General features: G+C 51.2%; 6 protein-coding genes across 6 annotated transcripts; 1 reads left to right on the top strand and 5 right to left on the bottom strand.

The window, feature by feature from the left end:
- Positions 1 to 958: 958 nt before the first annotated feature.
- Positions 959 to 2,434, bottom strand: AUEXF2481DRAFT_1183 (uncharacterized protein; the record flags this gene model as incomplete). Its single annotated transcript, XM_013492446.1, has 6 exons — positions 959 to 1,206; positions 1,259 to 1,655; positions 1,704 to 1,770; positions 1,821 to 1,949; positions 2,003 to 2,128; positions 2,178 to 2,434. 6 exons carry the CDS (start codon positions 2,432 to 2,434, stop codon positions 959 to 961), a joined length of 1,224 nt encoding a protein of 407 aa, XP_013347900.1.
- Positions 2,435 to 3,561: 1,127 nt separating this feature from the next.
- AUEXF2481DRAFT_1182 (uncharacterized protein) lies at positions 3,562 to 4,099 on the bottom strand (the record flags this gene model as incomplete). Its single annotated transcript, XM_013492445.1, has 2 exons — positions 3,562 to 3,579; positions 3,632 to 4,099. The coding sequence occupies 2 exons, from the start codon at positions 4,097 to 4,099 to the stop codon at positions 3,562 to 3,564; spliced, it is 486 nt and encodes a 161-aa protein (XP_013347899.1).
- Positions 4,100 to 5,747: 1,648 nt separating this feature from the next.
- AUEXF2481DRAFT_25579 (uncharacterized protein) lies at positions 5,748 to 7,554 on the top strand (the record flags this gene model as incomplete). The annotated part of the gene is made up of 4 exons (XM_013492576.1): positions 5,748 to 6,064; positions 6,115 to 6,389; positions 6,438 to 7,225; positions 7,282 to 7,554. The coding sequence occupies 4 exons, from the start codon at positions 5,748 to 5,750 to the stop codon at positions 7,552 to 7,554; spliced, it is 1,653 nt and encodes a 550-aa protein (XP_013348030.1).
- Positions 7,555 to 7,772: 218 nt separating this feature from the next.
- AUEXF2481DRAFT_190984 (uncharacterized protein) lies at positions 7,773 to 9,362 on the bottom strand. The gene has a single exon (XM_013492988.1). It carries the CDS (start codon positions 9,143 to 9,145, stop codon positions 7,991 to 7,993), a length of 1,155 nt encoding a protein of 384 aa, XP_013348442.1. The 5' UTR covers positions 9,146 to 9,362; the 3' UTR covers positions 7,773 to 7,990.
- Positions 9,363 to 9,460: 98 nt separating this feature from the next.
- Positions 9,461 to 11,977, bottom strand: AUEXF2481DRAFT_35615 (uncharacterized protein). Its single transcript, XM_013492708.1, has one exon. It carries the CDS (start codon positions 11,510 to 11,512, stop codon positions 9,701 to 9,703), a length of 1,812 nt encoding a protein of 603 aa, XP_013348162.1. The 5' UTR covers positions 11,513 to 11,977; the 3' UTR covers positions 9,461 to 9,700.
- A 384-nt stretch (positions 11,978 to 12,361) lies between these two features.
- AUEXF2481DRAFT_85269 (uncharacterized protein) lies at positions 12,362 to 14,947 on the bottom strand. The gene has a single exon (XM_013492873.1). The coding sequence runs from the start codon at positions 14,866 to 14,868 to the stop codon at positions 12,532 to 12,534; it is 2,337 nt and encodes a 778-aa protein (XP_013348327.1). The 5' UTR covers positions 14,869 to 14,947; the 3' UTR covers positions 12,362 to 12,531.
- Between the last annotated feature and the right edge of the window lie 424 nt (positions 14,948 to 15,371).

The raw sequence follows: 15,371 nt of genomic DNA, 5'->3' as shown, positions 1-15,371 counted from the left end.
TTCTCAGGTTTGCATGCAGAGAACACTGGCCGTTGATGTTTGGAGTTGGAAGGGATGTGTCGTTTGCGGAGAGATGGGTCAAAGGATTTGGATTGGGACAGGCTGCGCTGGAAGTTACGATCGTGGGGGAGAGTGCCTTGTTGGTTGTAAGACAATTGCAACTGGCTCTGAGACAATGAGTGACGTTTCTATCGCAAGAGGGTATCAGGGCGGCGAGATTTTGCGTGGGTTGGTGAGGATGTGCGCAATGTTGACAGGACGATGATCTCGCAACGCCTGGCTGTGAGAAAGTCAGCAGCCCCTTCAGTTGTCGTCGTCACTTGTGCCTCGAGCCATGTGCACAATTTTAGCTTGTGAGGCCTCCCTCAATTTCTGGACGACGGTATAGCTGCATCTTTGTCTCCTAGTCAAAATGCTCACTCTTCTCTACACCAACACCTACAGAGCCCTCACAAGACCACCGACTGTGTGACCGAGACCTCGACGACCCGTAGCAAAAAGACTAGCCTAGCCATACCTACACTCATCTACATCTACATGCCTACAAGCCCGTGAATATACAAACCTAACCCTACCACCTGACTAACGACATTTAGTCCTACTACAACTAGTGTCTATACTTTCCCTCTATTTACTAAACAACTCTACCCTACACCTTTTCTTCTCCTACTTATTACTACTATTGTATTCGTCACTATCACCTTTATATCTTTCCAGCTGATGCTCTGGCATCACTTCTGCTAACTATGTTAATCTCTCCCTGATCTTTCGCTTTCCAGCCCATGCCCGATCTCCTTACGCGTGCTTTTAACGAAGCCGTGCGTCCTTACATCAATCGCGTCGAAGAGCTCGAGAAACCAGTCTCACGGTAATGAAAGTTTTTGTGCATCTTGCAACAAGTGTGTCAAATTAGCCGCTAAGTTCGGCATGATATCGAGTTCTCAAATTCATCCTCCCTTCAGTAGCTCGATGTGCAGTTAGATGTAGCTGCCGCCTCTTTGTTGACAGAGAACTTGTAAGTGGCTTGGAGAACATATGGGTCATCTCCAGGTCCAAAGATGTTCCTCTTCTCTCTCTGCCACTCGGGCTGGTTGATCGCGTCAATCCAGTCCTCCACTTCCATGACCATGCAGCCATACTTCTGGACAACACGAGGTTGGTCGGTCTGGTTGAAGAAGCCTTGAGTCTCCTTGATAGTAGTAGTACCTGTTCAGTGCTGTTAAAGAAAGTCTTTGACCGAATGTGACTAGAGACTTACCATTCTGTCCGGGGCAAGTGTAGATCTGGAAGGCTTGCTGGTCGGTGAAGATGTCAATCTGGATACCAGAGAAAGGACTGGAAACAGTAGCGACTGGTCCCGACTCGCGCCAGTCATAGGGTCCATTCTGTTCTCTGTTGACCAACCAGCAAGTATCGTAGCCGACACAACCACTGCCACAACCACCGACGAGATCGGGCGAGGTCAAGTTGGCACCGAGCTTCTTGGGCGATGACCAGAAGTCGAAGACACCGCCCTTCTCGTTGGGAAGAATGGTACCATTAGGGATGAGGATGCCGTCGACGCCGACACGCTGTCCAGAGTATGGCAAGTGCACGGTGTAGTTGTTCACCGTAGGGTCGGTAGGGTTTTGGAAACCATCGAGGTTCCAGTAGACCTAGTCCAGTCAGTACGTGCCCAATTCAGATAGGGACAGGCTACTTACGTGAGAACTCAACATGATAGGTGTCTTCTTGGTAGTTGCAACCGCAATCATCTTCAAATGCCATTGGCTGTTTTGTGTCAGTAACATCCGTGACAAGAAGATCGTGTCTGAGCCTACTAGGGAGTCAAGGTGTACGTCACATAGCTGATGACCTCACCAGGGAAGCCCTCAGCACCGTCAGGGTCCACAATAGAGAAGGTGATGGAGTCGGTCGTGTGTGCGGACACGGTCCAGTTGCGCCAATCCCTGCGAGATATGTCAGTCTCTGATTTGCATGAGTTGGACGTGTTGATACGAACCAGCCATTGGGTCCACCGTGCAGAGTGTCGGCGCCGTTGTTCTCATTGGGAGTTACGTGGAAGGTGTTGCCGTCAATCTCAAAGGTGGAGTTTTTGATGCGGTTTGCGTAACGTCCGGGCACGCCACTGAAGACTTGTTAGCCGGTTACACAGGGGATTGCAGGATTATTCCTACCCAAAGTGAGGATGAAGCTTATCCTCGGTGTAGTAGGTGGCATTGTCCCAGCCAAGCACGATGTCACGCTCAATGCCGTGGACATCTCTAATGAAGAGGTTGGAGATTGATGCTCCGTAGGGAATGAACTGCGCGCGGATGCCTTCAGACGAGATCTCGTATTTGCCGTTAGACAGCACTGAGGGACCATTGCCTGCTATGCTGGCAGCAAGGGTCGCAGGAATGGCTGCAAGAGCAGCGAGTTTGCTGAAGAACATGGTATGAGCTGTATGATTGTCGATCAGACCCAGCAAGTGATTGTAGAATGCGACAAATAAGATGAACAACAACAAAGACCTGCAGGTGAGGCTAAGCATGAATATTATAGCATTGAGACTCTGCCGGACCCCGCTCTGGGAAATTGATCGAAATGGAGGATCGTCAGGTCCGGCGACAGCACATGGTATCGGATGACGTTGCGGGGATCTTCGGTGGCAGGTGCATTGGCCTTCCTTCCCTTGCGACAGGCGTAATTACATGGCTTGAGTGGCAGGATCGAGGTGCAGGCGAGGTAGGCGCTGGTGCCCGCTTGTCACGATGATAGAGATATCAGATTGTCCGCTAAGCTACCGACAGTACATGCATCATGAGGCCGTTACAATGTTGTTGTCGTAGATACCGTATACAGAAGATTGAGATGAGGCGAGGAATGGGGCCCCACGCGGGGAAAGCTTGCCGCCTTCGCCAAGTTTTCCGGAGGATGGTGAACAAGACACGTCCTCATCAGCCGAAAATCCGAGTGATCGACCTGCCACTTCCTTCAGCATTGTCATTAGCCGAGCATGTCTGGTCACCAGGTTGCGGCACGACTGCTGGTGGCTGACTTCGCTCGTATATGGAGAGGCAAGACCAGGGATGTTGGAAGTAGTACCTGTCGGGCCTTGTGCAAATGGCGTTGACGGCGCTCGTCTTCAGCCAGCAAGAGCTCCCGTGTCCTTGTAATCAGCCATGGCAATATGCCGACCGTCTTCGGGTTAGCCATCGAGTCCAGCTCTACCTCAAGAGATATGTATCACACTCACAAAACAACGAAGCACGAGAGATAGCGTAGGGGAAGGAGAGAGAGACGGTCGCGACGAACCAGCGACGTTGACCGACTTCTATTTGCTGAAGCTAACACTTGTTGTCTCATATGTTTGAACCTGGAAGCTATATCTCGATGCTCTAGGCTGCTGCACCTGGCAGCAAGCTATACGCAACAACACTCTGGTTGGGCCTGCCAATGAGCATCATGGACGTATGCCGCCGCTGCTTGCTGTTAGTCCCAGCTTCAGCTTCGCATTGAGCAAGCAAGAAACCAAGCTTCAATGATTGTTTGATCGACTTTTCTTCTGATTGGAACCATCTAGACTTCGAGGTGGACCTGCAAACGCTCAAAATTATTCTATGCTTACACAATATGGGGTATCACTCACGGTCTTTGCCTTAGCAGGGCCCCAGACTTCGTTAGCCACGCAGTGGAAGTCTTCGACGGTCAACTGAATAACGAAACCCTGGACCTGGATTTCCTTGAACATACAGTCGTCCCACATGGCGCATCTAGGAGTGTCTGGCTTGCGAATGAAACCCGAGTCAAAGAGCTTTCTCAGACCTTCACGAGTCTTGATGGGGTTGTAGGCGCTGGGTTGCGCAAGGTGCTCGTTGGTGGTCAGAAGGCGATTTATGCCGGCGGCATGTCTCTCGTCCTCGGACATGTGCTCACCAGCTCTAATGAAGCGGCCTACATCCTCGGCGACCTTGAGCTCAACAATGGCATGATCGTGCAGCAAAAGATCGTCGGCGTAACGAATGGTGAGCGAGAGGTGCAAGCGGGGATTCTGGCGCTCCACGATTTTGTACAGGGCCTTGAACTTTCTCGCCAACATATTCTTGTGGGGTTGCATTGTTGATGGTGTCGTATGTTGATGTTTTAAATGTCGTTTGGTGCGCAAATAATGTTGGCGAAGCAAAGGTCGATGGACGCGGTGAGACGCCGCGTCGACATTGAGTCGCGCCTGTCAGCTCGCAGATTCCAAATGGCAACGCTCGCTTTTTGTCCAGCAGAGGCTTGATCGCTCTTGACCGCTCTTGACCGCATTATCAGGCAAACCCTTCACGACCAACATCCGCCGTTGTTGAGTGCCAGTGAACGGAGCTTGTCAACCAAGGAGATGGACAGCACTACCGAAATAACACTTGAGCATCCCATCTGCCCTCAATACAGACTCATCCTTCAATTGTCATATGAAGCAGACTATTCGACAACGCTTTAACCGCTATCGGTCTATCAGACCCTGGAGTTGGTTTGCAGTCTCATATAATCGACGAAGAGCGCCCACGGGACAAGTTCTACGTAAGCGCGTGTGCTCGTCACCAGACTCTTCTGGTCATGGCAGGATGCTAGCGTCCTACGCTTTGATGACGCCGGTTTCTATGATCTGGCTTGACAAAATCTCTGGCAGCGCACAACCACGGAGAGATTGCCCCCAGAAGAGGGCCACACGCTCGCCCAGTGTTTGGTCCTCAGGTAGAGTCTGAGCGAGTCGCACATAGATCCTCTGGGTCTCCGGAACACGTTGCTTGTTGAGGGCCCGCCTTCGTACCAAAACGTGGTTTGGAGGGAGAGAAATTTTGTTGTACGTTCATGGGGCAGAGTTGTACCCGCCAGAAGATAGCTAATTCCAGACTTTTTGCAGAGCAAGGCGAGATCCGAACAATGGCTGGATACGAAGAAAGAGTTCTCAAATTGCTTGCTGTTCGCCGAAAATAGTGCCAACGAAGATATTGAAGGGGAATGAGGAGAGAGTCTCCTTGTACTCGACAAACCTCAGGTCATCTCAAGAGATTGATTATACTTCGAGAGAACTTGACTGATCTTTTTCCGTCAGCTGTGTGTAAGCACATGTCCATTGTCGAGGTCCGAGGGATTGTGTATGCTTCGGCCAGAGATGAGACCACAGGTTCTCCAGATCTCGCGGCTATATCTGGATAATCGGGAGGTACAGCGGCCACTACGCGACCGACCACGTGAGAAGACACGAGAGCTGGATTTACCACCAATAACTTGGCCGATCAGTCTGCTCAAGTGATTCCAGGCTCGGACAGAATTCTCCATGCATAAGCGAGCTCTGCAGATTACTGTGAGTAGGGCAAGGTCGACCGTTCCGACTCCGAACTCCCCCACCTTGCACATCTCAGAAACGCGGGGTGTGCCTTTGGGGTGGGTCGGCATGATTGGTGGAATTCACCACAATTCGGTGATCTCTCAATCCTGCAACACATTCTGGGCAAATCATTGCTTAGAACATACCGGATAATCTGCAAGCTCTTGCTGGAGGACACGCTAGTAATCCTCTGTCCTGTCATGCGTTGACAGTTCGGACAGAATGGTCGATTCTGCTTGGATCACAGTTCGCCTTAGCATTGGATCCTCCTGTACACTCCGATGTACCATGAAGATAAATGCATGTCGATGCCCTTGTGGTGCTTCTTCACTAATCTTGTCCATCACTGGACGTCCTCCACCACAACAACGACCTGGATCCTCACAAGATGGCATCTCATACTGCCGATGAATCTCTCAAGCATGGAGCTCACCATGTCGAGGAAGTGTTTGGTGCCCATGCCATCGTGGATGCCAAGCATGCGTCTGATGCTGAGCACAACACTCCCCTGATGCAAGTCATCAAGAAAAATTGGAAAGCTATCGCCTGGTCCATGGCCATGTCAATGACTGTTGTCATGGAAGGCTATGACACTATCCTCATGTCCAGTTTCTTTGCCTATCCGTCCTTCGCCATGAAGTTTGGTGCATACAATGCAGCTACTGATGACTACCAACTTACTGGTGCTTGGCAAACGGCTCTCAAGTGAGTAAGATTTGATCATGTCTCGATAAGTTATATTTACACGCAGCCAGCAACGCTAGTAACGTCGGCATTGTTCCTGGCATCTTCTTGAACGGATGGCTCGCTGCCAAGTATGGCTACCGCAAAGTCGTCATCGTCGCCCTTTTCTTCCTCAACGCCTTCATCTTCATCACCTTCTTCGCACCCAACAAACCTGTCCTAGTAGTTGGACAGATCTTGTGTGGACTTGCCTGGGGCGTGTTCGCCACCATTGGTCCTGCCTATGCATCTGAGATTGTCCCTCTACAGCTCAGAGGTTATCTGACTTCCTATGTCAACTTGTGCTGTAAGAATTAATTTCCTCGTCCTCAAAACAGCTCTAATGATTTTACAGGGGCCATCGGACAGTTCATTGCTGCAGGTGTCCTCAAAGGCCTTGTCGCCAGGACCGATCAATGGTCATACAGAATCCCCTTTGGTGTCCAGTGGGCCTGGCCAGTACCTTTGATGGTTGCATGTTTCCTCGCACCTGAATCTCCCTGGTACATGGTGAAGCTCGGCAGACTTGACGAAGCTGAGCACATTCTCAAACGTATCTCAAGCGACACAAGCGAAGATGAGATCAAGGGTACACTCGCTATGATGGTCCACACAACTCAGATCGAGACTCAACTCGACAACGAAGCATCACAGACATCCTACTTTCAGTGCTTCAAGGGCACTGATCGCCGACGTACCGAGATCTGTTGCATGACGTTCATGGGTCAGCTGTTCTCCGGCTCTTGCTTCGCATACACACCCACCTACTTCTTCCAACAAGCTGGTATCAAAGACACAGTGTCATACAGCATCGGCCTCGGTGGTACAGCAGTAGCTTTCTGCGGCACTATCGCATCTTGGTTCATCCTCGCCAAGGTGGGCAGAAGAAAGATCTACACAAGTGGCATGGGTATGCTCTGTATTCTTCTCCTGATCATCGGCATCGTCTCCGTAGCAAGCAAATCCGACGGTGCGAAGTGGGTTGCTGGCGCTTTGACAGTTGTTTGGCTGTTGACCTACTCCCTCACCGTCGGTCCCGTCGCCTACACAATCGTCAGTGAAACCTCCGCCATCCGAGTCCGCGCAAAGACAGTCTGCTTAGCCCGTAACTCCTACGCTCTGATGAACATCGTCTGCTCCACTGTAAGTTTCTCTTCCCCCCTCCCCATTCCTTCTACCTCTTTCTAACATTTTCCCAGCTCGAATCCTACTTCATGAACCCCACCGAATGGAACCTAAAAGGCAAAACCGCCTTCTTCTGGTTCGTAACCTCTCTCCTCACCTTCATCTGGGCATACTTCCGTCTCCCAGAAGCAAAAGACCGAAGTTATGAAGAAATGGATTTACTGTTCACAAAGGGTGTTTCTGCGAGAAAGTTTGCAGGATACAAGATTGATGCTTATGCGGGTGCTGCGGTGGATAGCAAGAGTGAGATTTTGTTGGAGGAGAAGAGGGCTGAGGCTGGAAATTAAGAGTGTGGGAAGTGATTAAGGGGGATTGGATGGTTGTTTTCCATTGAGGAGCCATGTTTTATGCGTGATGTTACCTGCCATATTGTTATCAAGCTCTGTTGATTTCTAATGCGGACATCTGTGCATTCTTCATGTCTTTTAATCACGTCGGCGGTCTCTTGAACGAACTCATGGCGAAGCTAGGCAAGGAAACGACGATGCCGAGGCATTTTGCAGTCTGTTCTAGCGTGACATTTTGAGGTGTATGTCATCTGGATGTACAGGCTGCTCACATATGCCATGCAAAGAACGAGGAATAGGCACAGTACGAGGGCTCGAGTCATAAGTTATGAAAGAATGGTATCGTTGCATTGTTAAGAGACCTGAACGCCATTTACAATTTGGTAGAGAAGAAGAGATGATATATCGCCATATCTATTGGAATCATTCCAGAGGTTTACATGCCGTCCATGCTGACGACGACGCCATCGCCGACACTGTCGATGGCGCTAGCGGTCAAGCCCAAAGCAACAGCCTGGGCGCCAACGGCGATGAAGGCAGTGATGGTGAAGAAGAGCTCAATGGCAGCTTGCTTGACAAAGAACTTGACCAGGCGAATTCTGCTGGCCATGTCGAATGATCGCCAGGCCTCGATGAAAAGGCTCTTGCGGGCAGCACGAGTGTCCAGAGCAAGCATGTTGACAGAACCGTTAAAGGTGCGGTCGAAGGGAACGATGGTGTTGCTCTCCTCGGGCAAGAAGCTGGCCTCAATACGAGTACGAGTTACGGTGGCAGGAAGCAGGATAAGGATGTTGAGCATGACGAAAGCGAGGAGAGACATGGCACCTCTGGCAAGCAAGTGCTGGTTGTCCATGTCACCATCACCAGTGGTGACGTCGGGACCGACGAAGAGGAACATGGCAACAGGAAGACCGTAAGTGGCGAGCTCGGCTACCGAGTGAACTAAAGCAGGCAGAGCCAGGGCACGCCACATGTTTCGGTCGGTCTGACCAAGGCGCTGAGACCAGGTCAAAGTCGAAGGCTCGGAAATGACAGCGTGAGTCCAAACCATGTGGATACGAGCACATAGGACGTTGGCGGCAATGTTGGCAAAGACACGTGCGACGACAGGAAGACCAGTGAAGGCAGCAACGAACATGGTGATGAAGCCGACGGTCAGAGAGCGGACGACGTCGTAGATGAGAGCCGATCCCAGACCTCTCCAGCGAGCTCTGAAGCCGCCAATTGTGGTAAGGTGCTTGAGTGTGTTGCGGATGCTAGACGTCAGAGGGGTCTGTTTAACAACCATGACCTCCTCATCGATCAAGCGAGCCTTGTCCAAGGGAGCATCCGAGTCTTGCTTTCCATCTACAGCGAGAATGCGGGTTTCGACGACAGCGGTCTGGTGGTCCTCAATCATGGCTAGGGAAGCCACGACGCCACCCAGGGTGTAGTGTACAGAAGCCACGATGAAGGAGAAGAGAAGAACAGTGAGGATGAGAGGCAGCATCTGGGCAGCGCTGACTTCAGCTACCATTGTCTGGCGAGACTCGCTGTCGCTCATGGCCTCATAGCCACGGCGCACGAGGTGGTGGAGCACTTCTCCGTGCATGGTGGCGACTTTGCTTGTGGTGCTTCTTGGAGGCTGAGTGTAAACGGTATTCGAGATCAAATGGTTCGTATGTTGTTGTGAGTTGAAAGGATAGATGGCGCAAATAACGAGGACGATGGCGAGGTAAATAAGCGGTTCGAGGTTCCGGCGCTGGCGTCAGTTCAGGCAACCACGAACGCTGTTGCCGCCATCATTCGTGGCGCAGACCCGCGGCGCTTCCGGCTGCCGGCAAGAGCCTCCTATTCTTGTCATTGTCCCGAGTCAATCGAATGCTTGGCATTATTGCTTCTCATCGAGCCTTAGGTTGTCTTTGTTGTCAACGGTCCACTCTCAAGACCTGTCATCAGTACACATGACAGTCTTTCATTGCATTTCCATTGATATTACAGAACTTGACCGCTGCCTCAGCTGTCATCGATGTATAACACAAACAAGATCTAATGATGCATCGCTATGTACACTAGCAGTGTCGAAAACACAAACCCATCTATCCACAGAGAAAGCAAACCCGCACCCACAAGAAACGCCAAATGCCGCTCCATCTATCGCTTGACCCTAAAACAATGCTTTCCCTCCTCCATCAACTTCTCCTTCTTGCTGCTCAGGCTCAACAGCAACAATCTTATGAATCTGTCCATTCCTCACTTGTTCCCCAATGACGATACCCTTGCCATCGGGAGTCTTCTCCACATTACTCAGCTCCACGCCATCAGGTACAGCTTCCATCCATCCTCTCAACCCATCTTCGAAGATTTCTTTGCCAAAGGGTGCGCATAGTTCCCCAGCATCCAGCCATCCGTTGTCGACTGTCCAGACACCGCCGCGACCACCTCGCGCATCGTACCAGCGCTCTCCGCCTACTGCGGCTTCAGAAGCAATCTCTTTGCTTGTAGACTTTGAAAAATATTGTTTCAGCAATGGACGAGCGTAAGGAAAGAACCACATGGACTCCCAGAGCTCGCGCATATTAGTATCTGGAGCAGTGAGGAGACCTGCGGTATTGTCCTTGTTCTTTGACGGTAGCATGGAAATTAACGAGGGTACTTGTTGAGTTTTCGGGTTGGTGAAGAGGGGAATATCTGTCCAGTGTGAGATGGAGGGCAGATTATCCTTGTGTTTCTGTACAAGAATTGCGCTGGTGGAATTGAGGTGTGGTGTTGAGGCGTGTAGGGCAAACGGACCACGCAGCTTCTCGAACACCTCAGGGACAGGGAACGTTAGATATTCAGACAGTGTAATCACACTGTCGGCGACATGTTGGGCAGCAGCTGGTATTGTCTGGAACATGGTGGCTTTATAATCGAGACTCATGCCGAGATCCTCCTTGGCTGCTGCAAGGTCGTCTGCCAACTTTTTCTTAAGCTTCTTGTTAGACGGTAACACATTTCGTGAGAGCCACACTTTGAACTCGCGCTGCTCTTTGGCCATGGCTGCACGAAGGTGTCCCTGTTGGGCAAACATGGTGTTGAACGTATCGCGATCTGTGCGCTCAATGCGAGTGTTCTGCTCTAGTGCAGTGGTGAAAAGATGACGAAGCCCTGACCCAGACCCAACAGCGATGTTGTTGTTCAGAAGCGTCCGCTGCTTCTTCTCCGGTAGTCTGAATCTGCTGAGAAAGCTGCTACTAGATCTCGGAACAACCTCGTATTCTGCAGCAAAGAATACTGATTGGTTGAAGCGTTGTACTCTCTGCTTATTCGCTGTTTTGAGTGGGATGTCACGATACTCGCTGGCCAGGTCGGCATTGACATTCTTCGTCTCGGCATTGTATTCGGTCAGAAGAGCCTCTGGAGGCAGTTGGAATATGGTGCTCTCTCCGTCAACTATGGCAATGAAGTCATTGTCAGAGATGCGGTTTTGTTGTGTCAGGTATTCTGTCGTATCTGCAAGGCCATAGTCAAGCCAGAATTCTCCTTCCAAAGTTTCATTAGGTGGTGATGGCCTATAGCCTATCAAGGTTGGTGTCGGATAGCCCAGAAGGAAGGACGACAGCAAACTTCGACAAACATTGCTCGTGATTTTTGGTGCATGAATCAAAAGATGAAATTGAGGATTTTCCTTCTTGAGTCCACTAGGCGTGGTAGAGGTTTTCCCTGCCTCCAGGGCTAATGTGAAGTCGGATGGCTCAAGCACGGATGGTGGCTTCCACATAAAATCCTGATGTTGCGGTCGGCCTGAGATTTTGCTATAGAGCTTTGAACCAGGCGCATTTGGATCCGAGTTGGCTTGCCATATCCACAAGACAAGCAGAATTGAAATTGTGCCAATGATGAGTCCTCTCCATCGAGGTGCCTGGGCCAGATTCAATAGGGCCTGTTTGTAGGCCACGAGTCCATTGCGTCCTGCAGCTGGCGTGGCTTGCCCCATGTTTTTGTGTTGAGCGGTGAAACTTCTCTCACTGGAAGTTTGTCATAGAAAATGTTCCAGGGACCAGAGCAACGAGACCTCACAAATCGATTCGGCGCACAGAAGGAAACGACAGTCGAATCGCAAAAAAAGAGTGACGACGCAAGAATGGATGCAGTGATGTCGGAGGAGGCGGAATGCAGGAGATGTCACAGGTTGTGTTGCACGTCTTGCGCGTCCCTCAGCTATGCAGGCTGGCGGCTCCGTCCTCCAACAAACCTGAAACGCGCATTCGAAGATCGCTGGAAATTCGAAAGAGAAAGCTTGACGATGCACGAGCGCCTCTTGCGCAGATCACTGCAAATAGACACCCGTCAGGAGAATGTTTTTACAATGTGACCTTGGACTTCGTCCAGCAAACTTGATTTGGGCAGGTCAAATGTGTCCTTGTCGCTTGGCCACCATCGCCTTCAGCCCGCCAGAGAATGTGTAGGGCACGATTGGCTACTTGATTCTTATTTTACAGCTGAACGTTATCATGCAAGATGACGATGACACCGCGCGTGCACGGCGATAGGAGACACGATGATGCTGACAGCTTGGAAAATTGCCGCGAAGATCGTTGGATTTGCTGGCCGTGCACCACGCTGACCCCTATGCAATTGTGATGGGCTTGTCACCGCATATTCGTGCCATTTTTGTCTTATACCATTGTCCGTGCTGGAGATTGACTACGAATTGTGAGAGCTTTCTCGTCAAATCAACCAAACGATGGATCAAGTTTCCGTGGACCTGACTGTAGTGAATTTTGACTGTAAATGTGAAGCGGTGAGCGTACTTTGTTCACACCAACATGCGAGGACCGTGAAGATCGAGATATATCAGGTATCAATTGAATGTGTCTATTTCTACTGCCTGTAGCAAGTCCACTCGACTAGTACTCTACGTGTTGCGACGGTGCTGATGACTCGAAAATATCTGGTCTAAAAATGTCGTTACTCCCATGACCCTATGGTCCAAATCAACGGCCATCCCAAAATTCATCGTGAGATGTACTTCTCATACCTGCCTTCATGAGGGGGAGTACAATCCAGCGTGTCGGTACCATCCGCTGCTCCACGTCTCAAAAATGCCTCCCTTTCAGCCTCCATACCGTTTGTGCTCGGATCGATGACATTCTCGTTGGAAATCACACGAGCAGTCCGTCGTCTCTCGACTGCGCTGATGGCTGCAGCAGTCCTCAGATCAAGGTTTGGCGAGTAGGGACTTGACGATTGCGAACTTGTATCACGTGGCTGTGATGGTCCCTGCTGTGAAGAAGGGTAGGTGTTTCGTTTAACGTTATGTGATACCGCCACAGGCGATTGATCCATGACTGGGGCTTTGGCAAGCATCCGCTCCGTGTGGCAGGAGACAGCCATAGACTCAGTAGGCAAGTGTGTCCTGAATCTATGATGGAGGTCTGTTGGGGTCTGAGGCTGCGTACTAGGTGGCTGGCCGTCGTCATACACCTTTACCCTAGCTATTGCATGGGAGCGAAGAACGGTCCTGGATGTGTATGGCGATCTTGGACAGCTCGCAAGCTGACGTGCTGGTGTGATTGGAACACGAGAGGGCAGATTATTGGGCGGGAAGCTATCCAACATGGCAGCGTCAAAGCCAGGGATCGAGCTAGCGGACTGAGTTGAAGGTGACAGCGGGAGCAGTCTGCTAAGTCCACTCTGACAGTCGGCCTCTACGTCTGCAATTCGCGCTGCTATGCCAACGTGACGCCGAGGCTCACGAGACGACTTGGTGTCTTGTCCGTCCGTACTGTAGTATCCATCAATGTGTGATGAGTTGCGCCTTCCTGGACGGTCATATATCCGAGTGTCTCGCTCTACGATCTCTTCGTCGGAGCCTGCATAGAATGTATCAACATCCAGCAGCCTCCCATCCGTTGATGTCACACGAGAGGTACATCCCAGAGATGACTGCGACTGTGACGGCAGACTCGTAGACAAACGCCGCAACTCTTGAGTGAGACGATCAAGAGGCGAACATGGCGGTGGAAGTCCAGCGCGCTGGTGATCAAGATATTCGTCTGATCGAGACCCAAGAAGAGAGGAGGTCCAACTTCCAGCACGTGAAGTACGTGCGCTGCTCAATTGAGGACTAAGGCGCTCTTCCCATGACCGAGAACCCACGTGGCTGCGGGTTGGATGTCCTCTCAGAGCAGCAAATAAGTCTGGTGTCGAAAAACTGCTGTTAGAAGCGCGAGAGCGGACTGAAGGTAGAGATTCAGTGGTCGACGATAACCTGGATTGGGAGGGCAACATATGAGCGGTACCGAGCTCTGTAGGTGGTTTGATTATGCCTCGTCCATTAACAAGGTTGCCTGTGCGTGCCGATGATGGCCGATCCGGTCTCTTAGCCTGAGCCTGGGCCAACATAGAAGGGAAGACTGGGTAACGATCCATCACTGCGTCTATCGACGACGCGGCTGGTAGTCTGACATGTCCACCAGGGCGGCGAGCACTCCTGACTGATGACCGTCCATACATCATAGAGGCCCTAGATCGGGATATAGGCCTCGGTCTTGCCTGGTAATTCATATCACCACGACCGTAGCTGGGGTTACGTCCCGTTGGAGCTCTTGGCCTGATACTTCCTCCTCGTCGGTAGACCGAGGCCATGTTGGATCTGTGATGGGGAGGCAACTCTTCGAGAGGGGAACCGAAGTGCACACGAGGGGCGAACGGGATGGCGGCTGGATTGTGCCCTCGCTGAGAGAGAGGTGTTGTCCTTGGATTGTTATGTCTTTGGTGGGGGTGATTGGTGATGCGGCGAGAATGCTGATACCAAAAGTCCGATCGATGATTCAGATCAGACTCGAGCGCGTCGTCGTAACGATATGTGTCAGGCTCAAGTGATGCTCCAGGGTGGCGGTGATGATGGGCGATGGGTCCAGGCTGATAATCGTCGTGTGTAAGTCGTCTTCTGGGAGAAATATCTAGGAGAGCAGGTGGATCGTAGCTAGGTACCTCAGTGATGGTGGGACTGACCTCAGCTATATGTACAAGCCGAGCGATGTGAGGGATCGTCTGAGACGAATCGCTGTCTTCGGCAGAGTCAGTCGACTCGTAAACGGCAAACTGTGGAACATGGCGGTTTGGGTCGAGCTGGACAAGACTCGCGTCTCTCGATCTCTGCGGCCCTTGACGGAACCGATAGTGGGGTTGAGCAGGCTGATTGGTGCTATGGTGTTGGATATGGGCATAAGCCCAGTCAGTCTGTGCAACAAGGGGATGAGAGGTCTGCTTGAGCTTCAGGCGTTGCTTGGTCTGGTTGACATCAGCCATACCGAGAGTAACCCTTGAAGGTCGGTTGCGGAGCATAATGTATTCTATAGAGACGAAAAAACAGACATTGAATGGATGGATCAGCGGTGTTGAGACTCGCAAGTTTCAATGTCTTGGGCGGTGTTGAATGGTCCAAGATTCTGTACGGTAGAGACATGGCAAGCACGGAAAATGAGGAAGGTGCGACCGACTCTGCGACCTGGAAGAGGAGAAACAACTCTGTCCTGTACGACAAGGGAGTGACAAGATGTTTGTTCTAAGAAAAGCGCAAGACACCTACATACGAGGCGGATTGAGGCGCATGTCAATGGAAGCCATGTTACAACTTTCTAGGTACGCACGTTCGAAGCGGCGGGAGCATTGAAGATGGAGCATGTATGGAACATGCGCACAGTGACAAAGACGCTCCTCGACCAGCAGTTCGCGAGTGTGGGTACTCGGTGCAACTGCAAATCGATGTTGGATCGAGGGAAGATGATGAGTTAGTTGTCGATGTTATTAGTCTCAGGTCTGGCAGCTGGAACGAGGGAGTCGCCAAC

Source organism: Aureobasidium subglaciale, assembly GCF_000721755.1.
Source record: "Aureobasidium subglaciale EXF-2481 unplaced genomic scaffold scaffold_1, whole genome shotgun sequence".
NCBI lineage: Eukaryota > Fungi > Ascomycota > Dothideomycetes > Dothideales > Saccotheciaceae > Aureobasidium > Aureobasidium subglaciale.
This window is presented reverse-complemented; position numbering and strand designations above follow the sequence as displayed.

What these genes read in the sequence shown, in the direction of transcription:
- AUEXF2481DRAFT_85269 (XM_013492873.1), bottom strand. Translation starts at nt 14,868, where the DNA reads ATGCTCCGCAACCGACCTTCAAGGGTTACTCTCGGTATGGCTGATGTC.
- AUEXF2481DRAFT_190984 (XM_013492988.1), bottom strand. Translation starts at nt 9,145, where the DNA reads ATGCACGGAGAAGTGCTCCACCACCTCGTGCGCCGTGGCTATGAGGCC.
- AUEXF2481DRAFT_35615 (XM_013492708.1), bottom strand. Translation starts at nt 11,512, where the DNA reads ATGGGGCAAGCCACGCCAGCTGCAGGACGCAATGGACTCGTGGCCTAC.